This window comes from Simochromis diagramma, unplaced genomic scaffold (genome assembly GCF_900408965.1).
Source record: "Simochromis diagramma unplaced genomic scaffold, fSimDia1.1 OVJJ01000419.1, whole genome shotgun sequence".
Classification (NCBI taxonomy): Eukaryota; Metazoa; Chordata; class Actinopteri; order Cichliformes; family Cichlidae; genus Simochromis; species Simochromis diagramma.
The window spans coordinates 3,363,696-3,388,848 of NW_024387244.1; the positions used below are offsets into that span (position 1 = coordinate 3,363,696).

At 40.2% G+C, this 25,153-nt stretch overlaps 1 protein-coding gene across 3 annotated transcripts in view; it reads right to left on the reverse strand.

Moving 5' to 3' along the window:
* Positions 1-21,212, reverse strand: part of LOC120747110 (guanine nucleotide-binding protein G(q) subunit alpha-like) — a 33,457-nt gene extending 12,245 nt beyond the window's left edge. The window contains exons 1-4 of one of the 3 annotated variants that reach the window (XM_040052751.1): positions 21,067-21,207; positions 19,910-20,035; positions 3,004-3,188; positions 926-1,080 (exon numbers count right to left, since the gene is read on the reverse strand). In XM_040052751.1, the coding sequence (XP_039908685.1) occupies positions 926-1,080; positions 3,004-3,188; positions 19,910-20,030 (461 nt within the window). In that variant the 5' untranslated portion in view covers positions 20,031-20,035; positions 21,067-21,207. Of the gene's footprint in view, positions 1-925; positions 1,081-3,003; positions 3,189-19,909 lie in introns of all 3 variants that reach the window. The other 2 variants (XM_040052749.1, XM_040052750.1) reach the window with 2 other exon arrangements.
* Between the last annotated feature and the right edge of the window lie 3,941 nt (positions 21,213-25,153).

The following is a 25,153-nucleotide window of genomic DNA, read 5'->3' on the forward strand; positions in this document are numbered from 1 at the left end:
TCTGAACCCACGTCCTTATTACCCCATTTGTGTCCACAGGTTTCAGTTCCTACAGTCCAGCATCTTTCTAAAGATGAGTAGCTTTGATCTGGCCGTTGTACCATAAAGGCCTGCGTGGTAAAACACTAAAGTGATGGTTGTACATGTACAAAGAAGCTAGTAAATGATAGTTCTTTGTCCCAGACTCCTCAGTTTGAGCGAGTGGCCCAACTAAGTGACTGGTTTCCAAAGGTTACTTTGCTCTTTGACATTTACAATTTTCTTGATTTTCATTGTCCAGAACTGTACTCTGACAATCATTTCTTACAGGTCTACACACAGTTCTTAAAAACTTGAGGCTATTTATAATTAGGAGTTTGCATTTTACAATTATCCAATGAAATGAAGTAGCCACAGGTAGACCCCTGCCATAGCAAATGCTCCAAGTATTCATGCAAATTGACATTTCGGTTTTATTAAGTGTAAAAAAACCTTTTGTTTTGCCCATTTGTGTTGATTCATGTGTAAAAATGAATAGAATCCATATTAAGATGAGTCCGAAACACAAAATATGGAAACCCTGAAAGGGGATGACAAGTTTGTTTCTTAACAAAACACTTACACTATAAATGCATCATGCAAAGCTTCAGTTTCATCCCAATCTTCAACTGTTCAAAGGAGCCACATTTGGCTCCAATAGATTAATGCAGGTTGGAATTGGCTCTATATATTACTACCGTCATTTATAAACCTGCCAAGATCTCCTCATGCCATCTGCTGAATTCTGTTCTCTTGCTTCAACCGAATGGATGTCGTCCGTCTGCCCCCCCCAATACTTTTGTGTCATTTTTAGAAAACAAAAATATAAATTCTAACATGCATTCTTACACACCGCTTAAACATAAGGCAAATAGTCATTCAGTAAATTATGAAATGTCAGACGTACTACTTGGTCGAGTCAGAGAGCTGGTACTCTCTCCTGCGATCATACGCTTCCTGGATGCCAGGGTCAGCCCACAGCATCTTTATCGCGCTAATGTACGGCTGCTCGAACGATGCAACCTTCTCTACGTCCACGTCACGCACCACCAGGGCATTGTTCTGGAAGAACAAAACAAAAACATACAAAAAGACGTTTAAGCAATGCTTCACAGCATTTCTAAAAATTATTTCATATTAAAGTTCATGATTTGAAGTACCTAAACACATGTGGAGTTAACAGACAGGAGAATACTGTGGATTTATTTTCCACCGCTGGAAAACTCTTAAGCCAACACAACACCAAAACCTGAAGTTCGTTAAATGGCCACCTAAGACTGGCACCATAAGTAGGTCCATCCCTATAGGCTTCCATGGTAAAATGCTCAACTTTAAGAATGACATTAGCATGTTTAGAGCCTGGTACAAAAAGCGTTTTGGTTTCAGCCCATTTCTCCTCTCATCACTATACAGAGGTTGAATTTTTTAAACCCATCTGGGTTTTTATAAAGGCTTACAGCATGGCCTATTAAGCAGACGCAGATAACTGTAGCTGATCCGTCCACTAGGCTGATCTGAGACACTTAACTGGGCCTCTCCACTTCGTGGCGTTTGTGTGTTCTGGAGCAATTTCAACGCCATTATTTGCCAAATAAATGCAGGATGGAATTAGCTCTTGGATTGTTAGCAATGTTGCTTTACAGCAAAAAGGTTCCCGATTTAAATGGTCTCGCTGGCCTTCTGTGTGGCATTTGCATGTTCTCACTGCGCCTGTATGGCTTTCCTCTGCATGCCCTGGCTTCTTCCCACAGTCCAAAGACATCTTGGCAATGTTCCCTCTAATTTTTTAAGTGTCTGAGCGAACACACAAACTCCCTGAGCGGTCCCTTGGACCACTGTGAGCAACAGCAGACGTGTGCACTGTGGTCACGCCAGCATCGAATCCATCCAAGTTACATGGTTTATTAAAATGTTGTTTTTACTCACAGGTGGAGAGCGCTTTCCAGCGCTTTCCTTAGAAAACACAGTTTTTACCGTTTCTTCCCGCAGTAAATATGAACAACTATAGTAATCAGGAAACAAACCCCAAAACATTGCATATATTTTTTTAATTATAACTGGTTTTACGTGGCCTATCAACACATTTAAAAACTGGTCCACACTTTTTCCATCAATTGTTCCGTCTGTCCTGCTCACATCTCCAGTGGTTGTACACGTTGTCATTAACGTGGCTTCACTCCACGTCAGCCGTATATGTGAATCGCATTATTGGCTGGACTATGGGATAAGGTGGCATCGTTATAATCCCATACTGGAGCAGCCAGCCACTTACTGACTAACACTACAAAACAGAATTGTTAATGTATTTATTTTAATTTCAATCAATTCAGGTTAGATTTATTTGTGCGCAACACAGACTTTGTGCGCAGAGACCGTCCCAGCAGTGCGCAATTGCGCACGCGCGCAGCTTAGAGGGAGCATGTTGGGTTTAGTGTTTATTCTAAATTGGCCGTGGATATGAGATGGAATGTATGACTAACTGTGGCTTGCAGTGTAAAAGCCCTTTGACTGGTCAGTAAGACTACAAAAGTGCTATATAAAATACCAGTCCATTTCCAAATAATATGGCTTGCTGTGTGGTAAAACCCCACCCAAGAAGTCTCTGCTGCAGTTTTCCTGAGTGAAAACCTAGTATTTTCTTAGTCATTACTTCTTAGCAGGTATCTGTGTGATGCAGCCACACAGTTTATGGATGCAGCTTGCTAATGAAGCTAGCTAACATTATTGATGACATGGTATGACATACTATAAAATGCCATTTCAAAAATATATATATATATAAATAAAGAATAAAGCTAACATGGAGGCTTTAACGTCAAAAGGTGTTCACAAACTAATGGGTACATTAACTGTTATACACAATATTTGATGTACACTAAGATCTTCCCACACATGTTCCCAGCAAATTAGCCAGTACAAGTACTTGATGCACCGATGCCATCCAAATGCTATAACAATACATTTCTGCCTCCTAATAATACACACCTTGTTCTGTTCATACTTGAAGGGGATCTTAAGGTTCTCCGTTGCACGGATCATGGCCTGCATCGAGGTGAAGATGTTCTGGTAGACCAGTTTGGTGAAGCCCTTCTTGTCTTCATCTGTATAGCCTGAGCCATGGATTATTCTCATCTGCTTGATGAAAGTGCTCTTTCCACTTTCTCCAGTACCTGGAAAATAGATGGGAGCAGTAAGCAAACTGCTGAAAGCAACTGTTATGAATGGACAAACTGGTGTAAAAGGTATCTTTCAGTGTGCCGTGTGTGCTCTAGGAACAAAAGTTACAGCAGCATTATTATTTTCTTGCAAACATTTAACAAAAGAAGAAGAAGAAAAAAAAAAAGAAAAGACAGATTCAAATGAGATAGTCATTAATTTACACAAATTGAAATCTAGAGGAAGCAACCATTCAAATAAAAACAAATATCAACCATAACACATGATTTGTAACCCATCCATGTAACACTTCTGCACTTGCCATTTTATAGTAATGTAGCCTGAAAATGTATTTTTGCTGAGAGCAAACTAAGCAAGAAGTAAAATAAAAGACTTGTGGGTACAAATCAGTTTTCAACAGGTCAACCAAGCATTCCAGAAACTAGTTTAAAAGTAGCCTTTTTTAATATAACTCGTTTCTGTGGCAATAAATTGGTCTGTCTCTGCAACAGGCTGGCCTCGTCTGTCCACCTACATCTTAGCATTGATGCATGAGGTCAAGAAGAAATGTGCACCATCGTGTCCACAGGCAATAATCCAGACCTCAATGTCAAGCCCTTCTCTGCTTCACCAGTTCAGGGTGTATGCATTTCTGGTGAGATATTTGAGCATTATATAACTCACTGTAAATAACTCTCCAGCTCTAAAAAACAAAGCTTAAACTACATAGATGTTTCTGGGGTTAATTATGGTCAAGCTATTGTCTTCTTCCCTCCAGTCCAGAAATGTGCAATGTAACAATGCAGTGCAATGGTTGTTTTGGCAGTGGTTCCCGAAAAGGCCCGACTGACCACACGAGGGCTGCATGGCTCACCTCAGCTCAACAAAGAGCTGGGTACAGCGAGTTCACTTCTCCAATTTTGTATCACTCATCATGCATATGCACATGTGCATAAACACACAAAAAGACCAAGTCACAGACAAGAAAACCTGCTTGCACATGCAGAGAAGGAACTACACATAACCCCACAGATCCCCCTCTCTCACTCACACACACACACTTTAACTTCCCCACAAGACCGTCCACAGCAGGTTCTGTATCTTTATATGGACATATTCTGTGAGCAAACTACCACTCTGGGCTTGGAGTCAGACTGAAAGCATCAGGGTTTGTATGCTGCGGACATAACCCAAAGAGTACCATTTAAAAAGACAAGGCAGTTAGCAGCCTAACCGAAACTAACCCTCCAGTATTACCATGCAGCGCTTTCTCCAGCGCAATCGTCTCTTCCACCCCCATTCCACCATCTATTTTCTTCCTCTACAACCCTGATGGAGATCTCCACCGCTCATCTCTCCATCTCACTTCTCCCAGCACTCAAGTCTGAGTCACTGCAGTTTTAGCTGCACACGCTCTATCAGGGCTCTACCTTTCAGTCTCATTTTTGCTTTATCTCAACTAAAGCTGCAATTGATAGCATGTGTTAACCAAGTCTTTAGCTTATAGAATATTACAGGTTTGTCCACAAGTCTGCTTAACCAGATGTTGTTACAGTTACGATGTGCACAAATCGCGACACTGCATGGTCCGTCTTTATCCTCCTATTCCAAAGGGCTTCAGCTATAAGATAAATTGTGCATTTCTGAGCTTACGTCATTATAGTTAATTTACAGATTTCTGTAAAGGAAAGCTACAACTCAAGAGAGCAGGCTGTAAGGTGACCTTTATTTTCACGGTACCGGAATATTGTTAGTTTAATAAAACATTCAACTTAAAGCCATAAATGACAAGATCAAATAGAAAGTTTGATAGCTGTTAAAATATTTCAATATGGGGTCAAAGTAGAACTTAACAATTACACTACCATTCAGCACAAGTGGCTGAAGGCAGGCTGTGTGTAAAGGCCTACATTGATATTTACAGCTACAATGTTGAATCATAACTGTAGTTGCTGATTAGATAATGGAAAGCACTTTGCGTTTTGAAGCACAGCTCGTATTCCCAAGACATAGTAGCTGAAATGCCTTCCAAGGATGCCGAGAGACAAGTTTTGCTCTCGCTGAATGAAGAGCACAGTCGCGCGTACAGCGAAGGAGTGCCCCGAGCACTGCCTGCCTTCTAACCAGAGAGGATCTTTCACTGCAGAAAACAGGTCAGGCAACATTGGAGTTTCCCCTTCAGACAGAGTAAGTCTTTGAGAGAGGGACATAAATAGCAATTGTTAAGACAGCCCTGGAGAGTTCACTCTCCTATTGACTGAAGAGTTGAACAGAAGGGAAGTGTGTTGGTGGGTTGTGAGGGACAGTACTGTACACATTTTCTTTCTTACCTCCTTGGCTTCAGCAATACGGTAAGTTTAAAAGCAACAGCTGAGAAAAGGTGCAGCTATCCTATGAATTTTGTGTGTGTTCCAGCGTATTTGCCTTTCCCAAACAGCCAGAGGAGAAAAGCATGTCTTGCAGGCATGATCAGCTTAATTCAACAGTTCCTACTGTTCTCCCGCTTAACTGGAAAACCCAGCCGAAGCGTTTCTCACGGACAAGCAACTGTACACTCACTGGAGCTACTCCTGAGGGGTAATGCTAGTTCCCATGGCAACTCCTACACTGGACCTCTAAATACACGGCTGAAAACAGCAGCTGATAGGCTTCAGTGTGTATTCAGAGAGCCCAGTCAAACATGCAACTTTAAAACATTTTTTCTAATCTTACAGCTAGGGCTTGGCAACGAAATGAAAAAGATAATTGGTGCGAAATAACTTCATTAGAAATGAGACTGTGTGAGTCAATAGAACTCACACCATCCATATTTTAACAGACACCATGAAAACCAAAAGACAATAGTAGCATTGTGCCAAACCAATCGTGCGGTTGGATTATAGCTGGAGCCACGTTGGGTTAGGTTCTCGCACAGAGTATATGAGGGAGAGCTAGCAGGGCACGTGCTAATGTCTGGGCTACTGCACCATACGCACCAGCACGTTACGGGCGCGACTGAGATCAGTGACAAAATGACCAAAATGTTGAGTAGCCTTACTGAACATAACACACCAATGCACACAGCCCAAGGCTCAAAACACGAGGACAGTGTAGAAAAGAAAAGGAATTCTGCAGGAATTCTGCCAGCAAGCACAGTCAAAATGTCAGACTTAAGTAGCGGATTAACGTAGCTCACCCTCGTTACCAATTCTGTCCATATACATTTCTCTCAGACGGCACTTTCCCATCTACACAGAGTGTATAGAGACAGTGTAACACTTAACTACCGCATCAGATTTGAGGTCAAGTCACATTGGATTCAGACGAGCCTCACTTCATTGAGACACTACTTCACTTCTAGTGTTTTTAACTTATTTTTTCTTCATCCATTTCCCCCCATTTCGCCATAAGCAGCCCACAGCTTGCTGAATGTCAAGTTTGTTTGTATCCATCTTTTTTTCTTTTTGTTTTTTAATTTGTGGGGTTCAAATTATTGAAAGTCTATACTATAGAAATGGCAGAGTAGAGCTGTAATATTTTAATTTTGTATTATAATTACACTGAACTGGCCAAAGAATTTGGTTGTACCCATTTCACTGAAGGCTGTGACCGATCTGTCAATTTAACACTGGCCAAATGCCCAAAGATAACGTGATAAAGACATGAAAGACTAAAGCAGGGCGATGACCAAAAATATTTATCACGATATACATTTGAAAATTTGCGATAACGATATAATTCCACAACTTTATTAGTGCAAAAAACAAAAAAAACAAACAAAAAAATCAATGTATTTTCACTTAAACAAGCAGCTGTTTTTTATGTGTATTAAAGTTATATAAAAATGTAACAATGAAAATTCCTTGCTGACATTCTCTGCCATGCTTTTTCTGCCATGTGCATATGAAAACAAAGGCACTGCGCATGCGCGTTTTACCCATATTTTATCGCTATATATTTTCTTATCGTTGCCCAACATTATACAGTTATTACTGCGAACGGTATAATATGGCCCAGCCCTATGAAAGACCTACCCATCCACTTTTTCATGAAGACTTCGTTGTTTTTTTTAAATGACAAAATGTGAAACAAAATACAAAAACACTTGATCCACATCTGTCCTTTTACAGGCAGTGCATCCTTAGAATTTGAGTTATTAAACAGATAAGTAGACTTCAGCAGGAAAACTGTGTAGAGACTATAAGATTGTGTATTTGCAAGTTGCCCTTTGTTGCTTTCTGCAAAATTTGACTTGCTATATTCTAATAAAGGTCCAAAAGTAAAGGTTTTGTATGCAAAAATGAATGCACTGGTGACCTTTAACAATTTTGAAACCCCCAACACAGCAAAACCAGAGTGGAAAAGCCCAGTAACTCACTTTTGATCGTTAACTGAAGCAGAACCATCTCACTCTGCCAACAACATGCTCTAACCAAGGTATTAGTCATTTAGCCAAATAACCATTAACTCACAAGGAACATGAGAGAGGTGGGGGGTGGAGTAGCTACTGATCCATCTTATTTAGTTGAATGCAAGGCTTTACCTTGCATTAACTAACAGCTTTGCATTTAGTCAAAAAGACAAGATGTGCCAAGTGTGTGCAGAGTAAATGATTCCTTAAAATTTCTCCGAGCACATCAAAAAGGAAGCTATATCCACTTAAGCTCAGTGCTGGGAAAGACTAAAACGCTGGAGGCTGTAGTTACTGTACAGGAACTGAATGAGTAACTGTCAAGTAACCGTATTCACCTTGAAGGAATTTAAGAACCTAACCTGATGACCAGTGCAGCCATGTTTTGGCTTTTTCCTCCTGTAGAGTCAAAAGGCAGTCTAGTTAAGGTCACCATTCATTAAAATACAAGAGCAAAAAGTACTCATATTTACTTGAGAATTTATATTTTGTTACCCCATATCTCTTAGGCAAGATTCACACAGATATTGCTTCAATGCTCGACAGTGGTCGGGGATCACTGTTGGTGCGATCATCACACTGACAACATTCATTCATTACATTTAACACAACTAACAGTTAGCATTAGCCAGCTTAATGCCTGTACACTGTAAACAGTCAGATTACTCAGTGAGCATCTTCAGTTTGAGATTAAACTGCACAGACACCAACACTGTTCCCAGGATATTTTTTATAATGTGGTAGCAGCCATGCTGGAGCAATATGAATAAAACAAAATTCGACTGGCTGACTCGTGCATCGGTGCTTGCAAAGTTGAACTTGGCAGCGCAAAGCAGAGCAACAGATACACAATTCAGTTGGGCAGCACATGACATCACTTCATTTAACGTGACCGAAGACTGAAACACCCACAACTTTATTCACAACATTTCAACCATACACCAAGCTTTAATCTGGACAAACTAGGAGAGTTTCTTACATCATGGCTGCACAGAGCACTCACTGGTGAACAAACTATTCAACATCAGTCATATACTGAGGGACGTTTATCCCATCTTTACTCTAAAAAAATAATAATTAAAGAAAAATATAATTTCCATGTATGAGTCATTTAGGGCTGCAACGATTCTTCGACACAGTCGATGACGTTGACTACGATTACGCAGAATTTTATTGTTGTGACATCAATTCTCAATGGGTTACTTTTAGGGAGTTATATACTGAATGCTACATCGTTTCCAATTCTGTTTTGTTCTGTTTAACTAGTAGGCATATCAGTGAGTTTGTGCTGAAAAGAGACTCTTGCACCTCTCAAATGGATAAAGTCATGACAGTGAGCATCTTTAGCATGGTTATCAGAAGCTAGGAGCATCATCTCAAAGATGAGAGCAAGCCTCACTCCAGAGGATGTTCACTGTAATTGTGAATTCATGAACTGAATCATCTATAAAACTTATTATTTTGGACTGGGGGAAAAAAAATAAATAAAAGTCTTTGGGGTTTAATTTGGCACTTTAGTTGAACTCATGGACAGAAGCCATTTTTAGTTTCCTATTTGCACATTATTTTCTCATTTAAAACAATTCTAGCACTTACCCAATATTATTTAATATTTTTATACATTACATTTTTTTTATTCTGACGGTCCTATTGAGCAATGTTAAAAATACATTTGATATTTTCAAATTCATACACTTCCTGGGTAATTACTGTAATTTGCTGTGGGATGAGAAACAGGGCAATATTCACAGGTGGGCAAAATTGAGCCTCAAACAGGAGGTTTGCCCACAGGAAACAGATAAATGTTACTGAAACGATCGAAATAATCTTTAGTTGCAGCCCTACAGTCATTATAAATGTCAATACTAATATAGTGACAAATGGCTAACATTGACCAATATAACTTCCCAACTGAAATATCCAGATGTTTCCCTGTAACTTGTTCTGATTGAATGCAGTTAGGTAGACCGTTAAAGGGAGAGTACAGTAGATCCTAAAGTGAACAGGTGCATTGCCCTTGCAGGTGCACATAAAATACTCCGAAGACAAGGCTGCTAATCCTTTCTTAATTAACTTGATTCTTGAGTTGTGACAGCAATAAATAAAATGTACCAAATCATTTTTACATCTTGAGAATACATTGCTACAAGTATAAGTTTAACTGAAACACGAGCTGATTCAGAATTTACACAATAAAATACCATTTACCCAACTTTAGCCAGCTGACTTAAGGTGTCACTACAGTATTCGAGTTGCCATAGCTAAAATGGTTCATTTCAAACAATGGATAAACTGAGGCGCTGCACCAAGGATCAGTACAAGATAAATAAGGAATTATCTGAAGTTCATGATGATGCTGCTCGTGTCCAGTCCAGAGCTGATTTTAGCTCCAGTCCAAATCAAACCGATACTGACATTTCAATACCATTAGTTAGTGGCTCTGTAGTTTTAGATAGCAGCATTGCACAGTGAGTGACAGCAGTGCACCTGGAGTTTTGCACATCTAGAACTCAGAAACCAGTTGTTTGCTTCCACTAACAATAAAAACAAAAAGCAATGTAAGCATGCATATGTTCTGCCTCTGGTGTGTCACATCTCATTAACCACAGGAAAGAAGAAGAAACAACCTTAAATTGTCCTTACACTTTAAAAAAAAAGGAAAAATAAATAAACCCACCATGCCCTAGTTAAAAATGCAGACAGACTTGTGGGCACCACATACCAGACACCTGCCAGGCCATTCCTCTAACCAACTGCTAATACATTTACAGCTACATGTGTACTTCAAAGACTGTTCCAGTGACCGTCATTTTTCACATGCCTTCCAAATAAGAGGCTGACTGGAAGGAATGGGTAAGGGGAAAGGGAACCACAGTCTCCCGTCCTCCGTTTGTAGGGTTGAAATGTGTCTGCATAAAACAAGTGGACTGTAAAAGCACATCAAGATCTTCGCTGAGAGAAAGAATGAGAAAGAGACAGAAAAGGAGAGGGGCAGCAAGCACAGGATCTCTATTCCAGTTTTGAGAAAATTCCTGGCATACTTTTCCTTCTAAAGGACTTGCATGTCAATTTAATCATTCTGCCTATTTTGGTTCCCATTTAATCAAAACTCTTGTTGTACTGGAAGAGGAGCATTTCTGACTAGACAAAGGTTTCGTAGTTCACAATCACTCAATTGTGATTCGTCTTCAACTTCACTTCCTTCTTCCTAGGCCAAGACTTTGTCAGGAACTTGTCTACAGCAAATTTGTTGCTGTGTAAACATGCAAAAAAAGCTTGTCTTTTTAAGTAGCTGCACAAGCATTACATGTGTGCATAAATACCGAAAGGAACAAGGAGGTAGTTATGTAGAAAGTGCTACCTACAGATATTTACTTAATTCTAGTGACTTCTCAAGAACGTCAGCAAACTGAAACTAGTCCTTTGTGTAAGTGCCACAGCTGCTCATGAAATACAAACCATTCATAACCGTGCCCAACAATGATGTGATCTATTGAAAATGATCAATATTTTGATTGCTATGCGTCTGACATAATTTAATGGTTCTATAAGGCAGGTAGGCGGGGCCAGAAGGACTGGGCGGTCTTTCACAGGGCTGAATGCCACATAACTGCCGAAACTCTGGGTGTGCCAACATCAGTTTGCTAAACTAACAAAGCTGCCAGACAAACAGTGCAGAACTACAAACACCTACCTGTTGTGCCTTTGAACTCCACTGTGAAACTCAAGCTTCCTTCTACCAGGTACAAGAGCTTAGGACTGCATATGTACACATCTGGGGAAAAAAGCTAAGCAGGATGGCTGATGAAGTACAGGCATAGCAGCACTCATGACATAAAGTGGACTAATAAATCCTTTTACAACAGAACACATGGATCATCGGGTCTATTATGGTCGTCTGTGACGGACTACAGACGCTGCTTACCAAAAGGTCCAGCCTAGAAATGCTTGTTAAAGTAATTATTCAAATTTTACTAAGCAGAGGGCCAGGTAACTGCTGGGTCTATGATATTACACAGCCAAATCTTAGCAGTGTTCTCCCAGCAGATGGGAGCACTCTTCCTTACTTCTATGATGGCAAGATCTAAATAAGATCGTCCAGTGACAGCAATGGACATCTGCAGTTCTCTCCTGTATTTTGTTGTGTCCAAGTAAACTGGAGCATAGCCATTTGACCGGAGCAATGTGCAACCACTTTCTGCACAGGTGTGTGGACGTTAACCTGCTGGCACAAGCACTGATAATGTTGACAACACTCAGCAAACAAATCGGACATTATGTATGCAAAGTAGGGCAGCGCAATATGGCCAAAAATATTTATCACGATATACATTTGAAAATTTGCGATAACGATATAATTGATGCAAGACAAAATACTTTACAACTCCACAACTTTATTAGTGCAAAAAAACAAAAACAAAAAAACAAAACAAATGTATTTTCACTTAAGCAAGCAGCTGTTTTTCATGTGCATTCAAGCTATATAAAAATTTTACAGTGCAAATGGTAAAAGGTATTTCCAGTGGAAATTGGCCAACATATCCTGATCATAACCATGTATAATATCCACAGAACGTAAGAGGTTATACACACAAAATACGGTAATATTATGTTGAAGCACAGTACGTATCACTCCGCGAGGCTCCTGCGCTTCATTCAACGATCCACTTTCGCCCTTGTGATTCTCCGTCACCGCCATGCTTTTTCCGTTATGTGCGTATGAAAACAAAGGCACTGCGCATGCGCGTTTTACCCACATTCTATCGCGATATTTCATTTTCTTATCATTGCCTAACATTATACCGGTATTACCGTGAACTGTATAACATGGCCCTGCCCTAACGCAAAGTACGACAGATTCAAGCAAAATTTGAAATACAATTTGATTAAAGCATAATGTGATCAATGGTTTAAATAGCTTTCAAGTATGGATTTAACCTCATCTACTGAACTGCATCCAGTTTTCACAAAGACACAATCTCTCCAGTGTATCCTGGGTAGAGTTGCCAGAAGGAAAAAAAAACCCTAAGATATTAATACTAAAATTTTCAACAATAGTGATACAAACAGTGCTCTCTTTGCCAGATGGCACATAATTTTACACGGTACTAGTGGTGCAACGGATCAAAAATCTAACGGTTCGGATCGGATCAATTTTCTGATCAGCAAAAAAAAAAAAAAAAAAAAAAAAAAAAAAAAAAAAGGACAACTTTTTAAGTATGTTTTGCCTATTAAAAACATTCAACTCAAGACTCATTCCACCCAATTATACAAAAACAAATTAAGGTGCAGTATAGGGCAGTACAGGGCTTTGTATCTACCACTCCGCTATGATATAATGAGCGGTCACGGTCACGCAGCTTTCCGTTGACCTGGAGGTCCACCAACGTGATCCGTTGCACCACTACACGGTACCATGGCAGACCTTCCTCTCACCAACAACCAAAACACTCAATGTTCATCACAATGAACACCACTTTAAGAGAAATTTTAAGAGATCAGTAAAGTTCTTATTTCAACAACATTGAAGTAATAAACAGTTTATAAATGTTAACCTGGCCAACACACATAGTTAGCAGGGTAATTGCTAATAGTTACCAATGACCCATTGGCTACATTAGCCACCAGTTATCATTAACGCAGCGGTCGGCAGACTATAGTCACGGATGGAATATCAAACTGTGGCAGCTCAGACTGTGATCAAATGGAAAACTGGGAGGGTTGCTGGCTGTACAGAGCAGCGGGGGAACCATGGCAGAACTGAGTCAAGAGTCCAGAGTGTGAGGAACTAGTCCAAGCAAATAAGGAGTGATATCAGATGGACAAGCGACTGTTTTTACGTGCTGTCGTTAGAAACAGCGACGGTAAACCCAGCATGTGGCTCTGCCGTCCGCTTGTTTATTTTCCACATAAACCTTTCAAAATAAAGCTGAAGATCCTGTTGAGATTTTTCAAAATAAACTGAAATGATGACAAACAGAAGGACCAGTCAAAGAAAATCGAGGACCTTATTTCTAAACGAGGGGCTAGCATGGACATGGTTGGTTATGAAAAGTCTGACACGGACCAGAAAACTGTACTATGCAAATTATGCAGGAAACCGGTCCCCACCTCAGACTCAAACACGACAAACCTCTTCTGCCACCTACGCAAGAATCACGTGACAGAGTATGGAGAGAGTTTACGGATGAGAAGCAAAAGAGAGCCGTCAGGTGCTAGAAACAAATAAACCTTAGACTCAAACGTTAGAACAGGCTTTTCCCCGCAGCATGCCGTGTAATAAATACAAATAAAGAAAATGGCAGCCATTACAACTTATGTCTAAAACTGTATAGTTTCACGCAACAGTCAAAACACTTGACTCCAAGTACACGACGACCAGCTGAAAACACTTCACGCAAGTCAAGTTGCCCGAGATTCACAGAATTTACTGAGAATGTAAAATGTTTGTGATATATATCGCTGTCGGAACGATAAATGTTTAAAATCGGGATATGGGATTTCACTGCATCCCTTCAGTGCAGATCAGTAGAAACTATACTTCAAATTACTCCCACATAATGAGCTACCTACAACTCAACACCATAGTTGAGGGTAGGAATGTAGATCAACCAGTATCAGGAGCTTTGCTTTCCCAGTACCTTCTCCCTTTATGACAACAGAGAAGATAATAATCTGACAATGTGATAATGAGATGAGCAAAGAGACACTTGGCTCAGCATTTTGATCGAAATGCTAATGCACACATGCACCAAGTAAAAATGGCAATGTAAAACTTGGAAAACATAGTTGGGTTTTAGAACTTTGTTTTTTGTTTTTAATAAAAACCAAAACCCAAATTAATGCCCTTATAGTCGGCCAAAAGTACATTTCTTAACATTTCATTGTCTCAGCAGTGAATTAAGAAAAGCACTGCAAATTCATCAAAAACCAAAATCATTTACTTTCATCTTAATTCAAAGTTGATAAAAATGAGGTTTACTGCAGTGTGACCACTGCTGTTTACATTTCCACAATTCAAAGACAAACTCAAAACTGATTAACCAGTACGAGTATCTGAATACTCAGCTCCAAATACAAGTCCTCGCTGTAACAACTGTCTATATCCTGCTAACAGCTGTGACATGCTGTCAGGGAAGCTGGTTTTATCACAGCTGACTGCCAAGTGCAAGTGAACTGTAAGTAGATCCAAATTCTAGGTGGGTGAATGTTAAAAACAAACAAAAGAATGACTGGTAGTTGATACTGTTATGCCACATTTCCAGAAATTAAGCTGATACGGATGACTTAACCACCATTCAGTACTGCTAGACATACATTTGCAGTATTTGAGAATCCAGGAAGGAAACACTGCCTTCAGCAATGCTATTATGGCTTTGACTATAGCTGATAAACCAGAGGGCATCCCCTACCATGGCCCACAACTGTATAAACACACAGATCTCTCTTTTGGGTCATTTTATCCTGTGTGTGGGTTGTTCATCTGTACTGTCTGCAGTTTTGTTATTTCTACCAAACCCAGCCATGCCAGCCGTTACCTTGGCAGCAGCTAACAGGGATACAAATAAATATGGCTAACACAGGGCTTATCTGCTTGGCTTACTGTAAGCCTTACTAAGAGAAACCATAATAGGCGTAGGTAGGCTGTATACATGAAACATCCTTGGGTGTTGCCAAAAAACAAATACTCATTAACCCAGATACTACCAACCTGTTTGTGCAGTGCGTGCATTGACAGATGAAGTGTGTGTTCAGTGTATGTGCATACATGCATACATAAAGTGTCCTGAATCCCATTTCAGGTAAGTGTTCAGGTGAGTATCGGGGCCTTAGCGTTTGAGCGTACAAAATGTGCTTGATTATCCAGGTTTCACTGAATACGATCTCAACACCAAACAACAGCCACAAGCCGTTAAGGACTAGCCGATGAGCTGAGCGTTTTACTGCAGGGTCTACCAATACTAGAAATGTGGTAGCTTGTCATCTTACTCTGAATGTTATGGTTATTATAAAAAATGCTTTTATAAGAGTTGTGTTCCCCCATGATTTGTGCTGATGTGCTACAGTGGGGCACTGTGTGTTTGCAGGAGAGTTGCAGAGCAAACATAGCTGGGATAGTGACAAAACAAGAGGAATGGTTCAAAATACGTTTGCCATTGTTGCCAAAGCAGTCATAAGAACTTTACATAGCCGACGGCAGGGCTTGATTGATCGCATTTTAATACCAATGAAAATTAAAATGCTAAGGATACTTTTTTTGCACTTCTGCTAATAAGCACTGTTTTCTTGTTTTCTAAATGAAGTACATTCATTTTCTTTGCAGCAGCGCATTTTCACCTTTCCCGAAAAGTTCAAGCTCACTTGCCGTTTATGCAACTTGAGCCAACGCGATTAAAAGGAAGCCCTTAGTAAACACGAGCCATCTAAAAGGAAGAAAACAGGCTTTCAGTAGGTGAACTGATAGCATGACCACTAACTAATATGTCTGCAGCCGCTTTGGTCTGACAATCGCTTGGGATTTCTCACGCGGTCCACTTTCTGCAGTGAGCAGCAGTTGGATCACGGTGGTGCTGCTTGCCCTGTGGCTACTCTGAAAGTATGGCCAAGGCATGCAAGTTTGTGCTGCCTGGGCTTCTTTTTGCCCACATCCACATGTGCAGACTTCCCACAGTTTAGGATGCAGGCTAAGAGCAGGTCAGCATTTCTTTGCAGGACTTGCAAGTCCTAATTATGAATCAGCTCTCTACAGGATGACCCAGTGTCCCATACAATGGCCAACACTTTATTAATTTGCCTTCCCTCTGAATTAGATTTAAAGTAATAGAGAATACCCTATGAAAACTTCAAAAAAAACTGCCTCATCTATAGGTGTATGAATACTCAGCCCCATAATGTTTAATATTCAAGATCACAATATCGATCAAAACAATTGTAATAATTATTGCTGCCTAAGCCAACAGTCACTATAAAAACCCATCACCACAAAGTCCATCAGTAAAAGACATTTTAACCCCAGGAAGTCAGAAACCAACTTATCAAAATATTTCAAAGAGGTCTGTTTAAAGTTAAACACGTAGGATTTATTTTAGAGATAAGCAAACTTTTGACTCCTGTGGTGTTAAAGGATAATTAGGAGCAATAAAAGAAGTTTAGCTTAGTACAATTTACTGTTGTACTTTATTCCTGTAGCACTATTTATATATTACAACTGTGCAGTAAGACAAAACAGCAGTTCTACATAGATGAATGAGAAGTTATGGGAGCGCCAAACAAAAAACATGCGTTTATTTCCCACATGCAGAATTTTATCTCTGTGGCTTCCGTATAGTTCTAACTCTTTCAAGGACAGCAGAGTCGGCTGCTGACATACATTAACTAAACTGATGGTTGCTGCTTTTGTCATACAAAAAATTAAATAAAGCCCTGGGCTTATATTAAGCAGGCTACCAAGTGTGTAAGACCATTACAAAAACACTTCAGCAGTATGTACAAGTCCCCAGTTTTGAACGATATAGTTTGGTTTTCTATTTCTTAAACACGAACAAAAACGGATGCAAGCAGTTTTGACCGTTTTAAAGACGTTTGCACAATATGAGCAGTATTGCATGAGAGAACAGGTAGGTTTATAGGTAAGTTTTTCAGTCACATGACTCATTTAACCTTGAGTCAACAGTCGATCAACATAAATGCCTGAATGTCTCCAGTTATTGTTTGCACACTGCAGTGATGCATATCCTAAACTGTCTTTTCTTATGTTCACTGCTAAAGGACACTGTTACTTAACCCATCACAACGCAACTCTGTGCTCATGATTTATTGTTATATTTCTGAACGCAACTTCACATTTACTTTCAAATTTAAAATGAAAGGAAAATCATCCACCCTATTACCAATATCTGTCAAAACTTCGTCATTATTCGGGAAGCCAATTAATCACAGCCTGTATATCACTTATAATTATCACAAGCATTTGTACTAAAACTCTGTATTCAGTAAGGAGAGCAAACAAACTGTACACATTTAATTACTTGTGACTTTCATTAGCTACAGAGCAGGCAGCGAGCACTCCTCTGACCCTGACTTTTACACCGTGTACTTACAGAAAAGAAATCAGGCCTGTTGCTGATAAACAGCTGGAATAATTGCCTTTCAATAAAACAGCAACACTAAAAGGCAACAGCCATTTTACCGCTATATCAAACCCAACTTACGAGAACTATAAGCATACTGTACGATTAACTACTTTTGAGCTTCATATTCAATTTGGCACAAACGTTCGAGCAAAAGCAAGCAAATTCCAAGTGTCACTTTCTTCCTTCTTATAAGTCACAAAAATCCCAAATCTAACAGCAAATCTAAGAGGTTACAAGCCAGTGGAGATAAAAGATCTAAGGGCTATTATACATGCAGTCAAAAACATAATAAAAGCTACACTAAGCATGACAATCTATAAAAGGGATGAAAGAGGTCCATAATAGGCTCCACATTAAGACAGACAACCAGACGGAGCTAAAACCGACGCTGTAGCTAGATAGCGCTTGGGTCTTTTTCACATAGGCTTAAGTAAACAGGCCATTTCTTGTTCTGAGAGGGCCTTTATAACAGCGAGCACAATCAGGCTGCATACAGTAGAAGGCAATGAGTCCGTGTTACCCTAATTAACAGAAATCACCACACTTATTTCATACAATTATTTCTGACCATCTTAAAAAAAAAAAAAAAAAAAATTTTTTTTTGAGTAGATACCCAATTACACCATTGCCATTTTGTTTCAGTTGAGCTTATTACACTGGGAGGTGAGGGATTTATGCAGTCTTTATACTGGAAGACAAGCATCTATGAAATTTCATGATGTCTGTGCAATACACAATAATAATCCTTTAATTAGCTCTTTTTCACCATTTTCTGTTTTCCTTCCTCCCAACCCCCCCCATTTACTTCTGGTTACCATGAAGCATCGACTCCAGTAGATCAGAGTGACACAGGTATCAGTTTTTAGCATCCGAATATAAAGAGAGGAGGAGAAAAGAAAAAACAATTGTTGGTTCTAGTAGGGCTGCATCTCAGTACTTGATTATTATAGAAAAGCATTTTGCCATGTCCTTTTTAGAACTTGGAAATCTCATCCAAGGTTAGGTACTTGACATTTTTGGGAGCATTAAAAAAAAAAAAAAAGGCACTCAGAATAGTTCTCTACAAGAACATTTGATTAACAAAAAAATTATTTTAAACTGTATAAATTACACACGATCTTTCTTACAATCTAGTCATTTTTGATACCACAAGAAAACGGTTACTTTTTAATCCGCTTATTTTTAGTGTTAGATGCTGATGCGGCAGTTTGTGAGAACACCTTTAGCATCAGGAAGTCAGGATTCAGTCACCTGTGACAAACTACACAGTCTCTCAAATATCCTCTGGCATGTCAATGAATTTGTGCGACTTACTGTGAAGTTTACTTAAACTCTATTTCAGGTTACAACGCAAGACACAAACACCAAATGGCATTCAAAGGCATAATGGCTCTGCTAATCTACCTTTAACGCACACAGACACACACCTGAATAGCATTTCCAGCTCTCTGGAGAGGACTCATTTCCCACAGCAAGCCACCTCAGTGCAGGCCTTTTCTAGACTTAATTAAAATGCAGCCCTTGCTCATCACTGAAGCCACACTTCACTCCGAGGTGTGTGTGCACAGGAACAGGCAGAATCTACTCAGGGACAAAATATTTAGTAGTGGAAGCGTTCCAGTTTCTGACTGTAGTTCAAGTAATACTGGCCATTCACTTTCAAGAGTCTGTGTGAAGAGCAAGAGAGAAGCACGCTGGCAAGATTTAATTCTCAAATAACCTCCTCCATCATTTACAACCCAGAACTGCTTACATCCACCGACCTTGGCCAGTCTCCTCCCTCTGCTGTCTTATGGGTGGTCTTCTAACAAAAAGAAAATCAGCAGGGGAGACGTTTCTCATGAATCCTTGTGGCCAAAGATGCAAGACTACGGAAGCTTTGAAGAAACACAGTAAAGATTACAGACTGCGGATTTTAATTCAGTCACTGGTTTGAATTCCTGCGTGAGTGGCTGCTTCCAGCTATTCCACCGTTAGACTAAAAACACAACCTGAACCACACGAGTGCATTTTGCTTTGCATATCACATCACACGCAAATCCTGTGGTGATCGGAGCAATTTAGCTCGAGCAATCGTGGGTGTAGTTTTGCATGCGAAAGCTGTAAAACAACACAATCACACCAGTGGTTTTTCGAGCCAGATGGTTTGTGTGTGGTGTGGGTGCATCCCGAAGCAAAGCAGTGTGAGACAGTGGGGAACCTGCAGACTTACCCAGCAGGAGCAGCTTCAGCTCCCTTCTCGCATCTCTCTTGTCTCGTCGGAGCTGCTTCTCGATCTCAGCGTTGATTCGTTTGGACTCCTTCGCCTCCTCACTCAGGCAACAAGCCATCATGGAGTCTAAAGTCATCACCGCATGAGCGGGGGGGAAGAAAGCCCGTTTGAGGAGAGGTGTCGGGCTTACACCTCACACAAAGTACCAGATAAAAAAAAAAAAAAAAAAAAAAAAAAAAAAAAGAGAAGAAGAAGGCCTCCTGTGTGCACAACAGTCCGATCCCAACAGGTTATATCCAGACACTGATAATGGAGCTCGATAGTCTCGTTGCTTGGTGCAGACTCTGGCCTCCCTTGTTGATGGCAAAGCTGCTGTCAAGTGTTAAATATTTGACAGCTTAACGTTAGTCAAAGTCTCCAGTAAAACCTCAGGCTACAGTGACTGTGAGCTCATCAGAAAAAAGGAAACGAACCATGTCTGCAAATATCCCGAGGAACTACCGAGGGTGCGAATAACCATTTTGATTTCATGGACCGGTATTAGTTTGTTAACTAGCCTGAAAGCTAAACGCTGCTAACGTTATAACCAAGCTAACAGGTTGAATTTTATCTTCAGCGCACTTTGTTTTCTTGCTTAGCCCAGTCAATTTAAAAATATATAGACATATATATTTTTCTTATACTAAACTACTAACTTCGGTCCCACACACAGCGGGACACAACTGCCTGGCGCGGCCACCACATTTGTCCAATCCCCTCTGCTGGCTGCCCGGCCGAGTGCAAGCCTAGCCGCCCCGAAATCAGCGCTCCAAGTTACGCCCGCGCAGTGACAACGAGCCCCAGTCTGTCCATCCAGAAAGGTTGGTTTACTGCCTCGAGTCCTCCACGAACCGCATGCACCTGTGCCGATCAGAGAAAGTGCGCGCTCAGAGCAGGTATGTCTCGCAGGCGGAGGCACCAAGTAACCAGGATAGGGGGCTAAATGGGAAGGCTAATTGTTAGCTAGCTAGGTTAGCTCAGAGAGCCTTCCCTGGAATTGCAGCCCAAAAAACAGCCAACTCCTACTGACAGAGAATCCTGACTGCATTAACCTAGCGTTCCCCAAAATAAACTCGCAAACACCAAACCCCCCTCCCCAAAGTGCCAAAACGTCTTACTGGCAGTCAAATTGACCCTTGTCCTCCGTGCATTTTATCGCTCCTGGTATTTTTTTTTTTTTTCCTTTTCCTGGTGGTGCTGATCGCTCCTCATCACCCACTCCTCAGCTCCGGTGTGGCGCTGTCGATTTCGTCACTTGGGATATAAGTGATTGATAAGAGGAAGAGCGAATCAACACGAGGCGTGTGGGTGTTTCAGGCGGGTCTTTCCAGCACGGTTAACTTCCCAAGTTTGCTTGAGAGGAAAAAGTCATCCTCTTTGGAGGCGTGTCGGAGGAAGCGACTGACATTTGACTGGATGGGCAACGCCCATCTCCTGTCAAAGAGCAGCGCACTCACATACAGCCTGTCTGTGTTGTGCAGTCCATTACAAGAGTTTCACCAGGTCATTTCCGAGACTCAAACAGCGAGCTGCAGGCAGTGGAAATAAACTAAGCGGCCTTCTATTTAAGTGCAGTAACTGAGTGCTGTGCAGTTTTGAGATGAGCTACTTCTCCTTGCACTTTCATTCTAAAGCACTTTTCATTAGTACTACTACCTTCCCAATAAGATGTAATATATGCCACTCACATTCTGTATAACAACCCCCTTTCCCAGCTTGAAACTTTATAATATCTCATTTATCTGATATTTGAAGTTTAACATTTGTGTGATATTGAATGCAAGACTTGCCACTTCCTCCAGCCTATCCCTGGCATCCTCTGCTGTCACACCAACCCTCTGCCTGCCCTACTTCATTAGATCCATGAATCTTCACTGTGGTCTTCATCTTTTCCTCCTGCATTACAGCTCCATACTCAGTATTATTATCCAGTATATCCACCATCTTTCCTCTGCACATTTCTCTCTAACTTTGTCTTCCCTTTCAGCCATCCTGCCATCCCTCTGTCACAAATCACCCCTGACACTCATCTCCACCTTTGCCACCCTTCCTTCACTCTCTTCATGTCCTTTCTGCACTGTTTGTTGCTTTAAATGGTTGACACCAGGTATTAAAACTCATTTACCTTCTCTGCACGCTCACCTTTCCACCTGACTCCCTCTCATTCGCGCCCATGTATTCTGTCTTGCTTATCCTGACTTTCATTCGTCTTTTCTCCAGAGCATACCTCCACCTTTCCAGTGTCTCTTCCACCTTCTGCCTACTGTCATTACAGATCATTATTCCATTTGCAAACATCATAGTCCACAAAAACTCCTGCCTGACTCCATCTTTCAACCTGTCCATCACATTGCAAACAAGACACAGTGCAGCTCCTTCTGATGTGACTCATTTCGCTCTTTCCTGCAGCACCACAGCTGTACTTTCCCAAACATCTAGTGACTCTTCCATCCCACTCACAGCTTGTCTCAACTCTTCACTGAACTCTGAATATTGTTAATTGTTCAACTTCCACCATTTAATCCTCCCCTCTCTCTGCACACGCTTCCTCTTCTTGACATCCAGAGTCATCCTGCAGATTACCATCTAAAGCTGCTGAGCTACATTCTCTCCTGCCACCCCCTTTCAGTCTCCTTGCTCTGTCAGACTGTACCTCCCTCCCCTCTCATAGATTACCCTATGCTCCTCCCCCTTCTTAAAGTGCATGTTTACCAGCCATTTCCATCCTATTTGCAAAATCAGCTGCATGTACTATCATGCTAACAAACAAAGGAAACAAACAAGTCATACAGGAATTATAAAACAAAGTTTCACATATACTTAAGAAAGTGACACATGTACAAGGCCAAGTTCAGCAACTTGCACGTCACATACAAACAAATTGACTCTGAGTCATCGAATACCAGCTGTGGGAATCTATTCATAATCACATATTCACTTTGCTTTTCAAACCCCTGACTCACTGTCGGTATACTTGCCTCTTAGAACGGTTATTAACGTGTTAAGTTTTGTACTTGAGTTTATGAGTGTGAGAGATTAAAAAAAATACTCAAGGTCTTACAAAAAATGGTGACAATATTTTGTCAAAATTAAAGCAAGTAAACAAAACTAATGTTATGAAAGAGTCAAATGTCAAAACACAGGTTTGTTTTCTCATTTTAAAGGGTTATATTCTAATGTTGTCTTATATGTGCTGTCACGACTGATCACAAATACATTTCAGTTATTGCTAATAATTACAAAACATATGAAAAAGAACTATATTTGAGTGAAATGTGCAATATTTTCCTCTAAAAGTCATGAAATAGGGACAAAATCTGGGACAATGTAGCAGAAATAACCTCATTATTTACTTCGTTGTGAGTTTCACAGGTTTGCATTTCCACAACACAACATGCCCAGTGTGTGACAGACTGTTTTAGCTGGTGTGATTTTGTCCACATCTATATGTTCCATACAGACCAACAATGGAGCAAACTTAAGTAACAGTAAGAATGCCACAACTTGAATTAAAGAGTCAGTTCATTGCAGTAAAGGTGGAGAAGTATTCACATCACATCATTAAACCAGCTCCCTGTTTGGATTCGAGACATAGACACCCTCTCTGCTTTGAAGATTACGCATAAAACGTATTTGACTAAGCTTATAGTTAGGGCTGGATCAGGTGACCCTAAACCATCCTTTAGTTATGCTGGGACAGGCTCAGGCTGCTGGGGGACTTCCCAGAGGTATGAAAGAGTGCTAGACAAATAAAACTGAGTTGAATTGATATTAAATGAATATAATAATATACTGAATATATTATAATATTACGGTTCTCCTAGTTTGTAACAAAAAAATAGACGTTAATGAAACGTGTATATATATCTATATATATGAACTTCTAGTTAAACTAACTTTAAATAATAATAGTCAATTATTTAATCTTTTAAATGTACCACAGGTGTATAAGATCTTCATTCCAACTTTATCTTAAAATAGATGTCTGGGCTAATAAAGGAAAGCAACTCCAAAATTTTGTGAAATACTCATATGAAGATGGGGAAAAAACAGTTATGCTTGTCTACAATGTAGAGGTTTTGTTGTCAATTAAATCAAGTTTACTTTGATAAATGTATCCCAAAGGGAACCAAAGGGAAACAGCTTTGTTTTAGCCATTTTTGTTGTTTCTGTTTCGGGTAATACTGGGTGTGCCAGGATGAGGACACTGAAACAAAGAACTATCCTTCTTCACTGCTTGGAGTCGTCACCTGCTCAGCTGCAACAAGCAATGAGCTGACAGACAATTTTCTAGAGCCAAGTGACATCTTGTGGACATTAGATGTATTTGCAAGAGTCAACAACTTTCAAACTCATTTCACATAACGCAGCAGTATTTTTCATTTCTTCCGACTGTGGGTTCGACATGTTTAACCTCTTTAATCTAACTTTGACAGAGAGAATAAATTAAGAGGCCAATGACACTGAAATCTGAGTCATAGGCATTGGGTATGACTACAGATGAGAAGCTATCCCTTAAAAAATTCAATAACTATCTTTAACCTGGGTGACTAATTGCATGTTGTGTACGGCAAGCTTCGTGCCGAGAAAGATGGCAAATCTGATGTTCTGATCTAAGACTAAAGAATGAAATGTGTGGGACATCAGCACACTCGGTATGCCCAGTATTATCAGGAAAATCTTCAGACGTGACTCATGACATTACAGCCCGACCTGGCCGCCCACATCTTTAATGAGCTGTGCCTCCTGCCAAAATCCTCCACCTACTGAAATTACTACCAACCCTGTTCATTCACTATGAACTCAGTCAGATAATTACAGCCGTTCACCAATTTAGGGTCATTTTCACCAGTAATGCACTGGGTATTTTTTTTTTTGTTTGTTTGTTCTTTAAAAAACACATTAAAATTTTTTCCAAGATGATCACATTATTCCACAAAGCCAAAGATACATAAGTCTGGATTCTCTTTATACACGGCATTGCTCTCTTATTGTCCCACACTTGACTGACGGAGCAGAAGAATGAGGAGAAAATAATCACCAACCAAATATTTCAATTAGAAAAGAAAGCAGTTATTATTATTCCACTACACAGCTTTTCATTCTGTTATGTGGCGCTTAAGTCAACTCTGAATATTTTTTTAAATTAGGAAATACGTAGTTATTTCATTTATTTGACATTCATTCTATTGTGAAATACTGTTT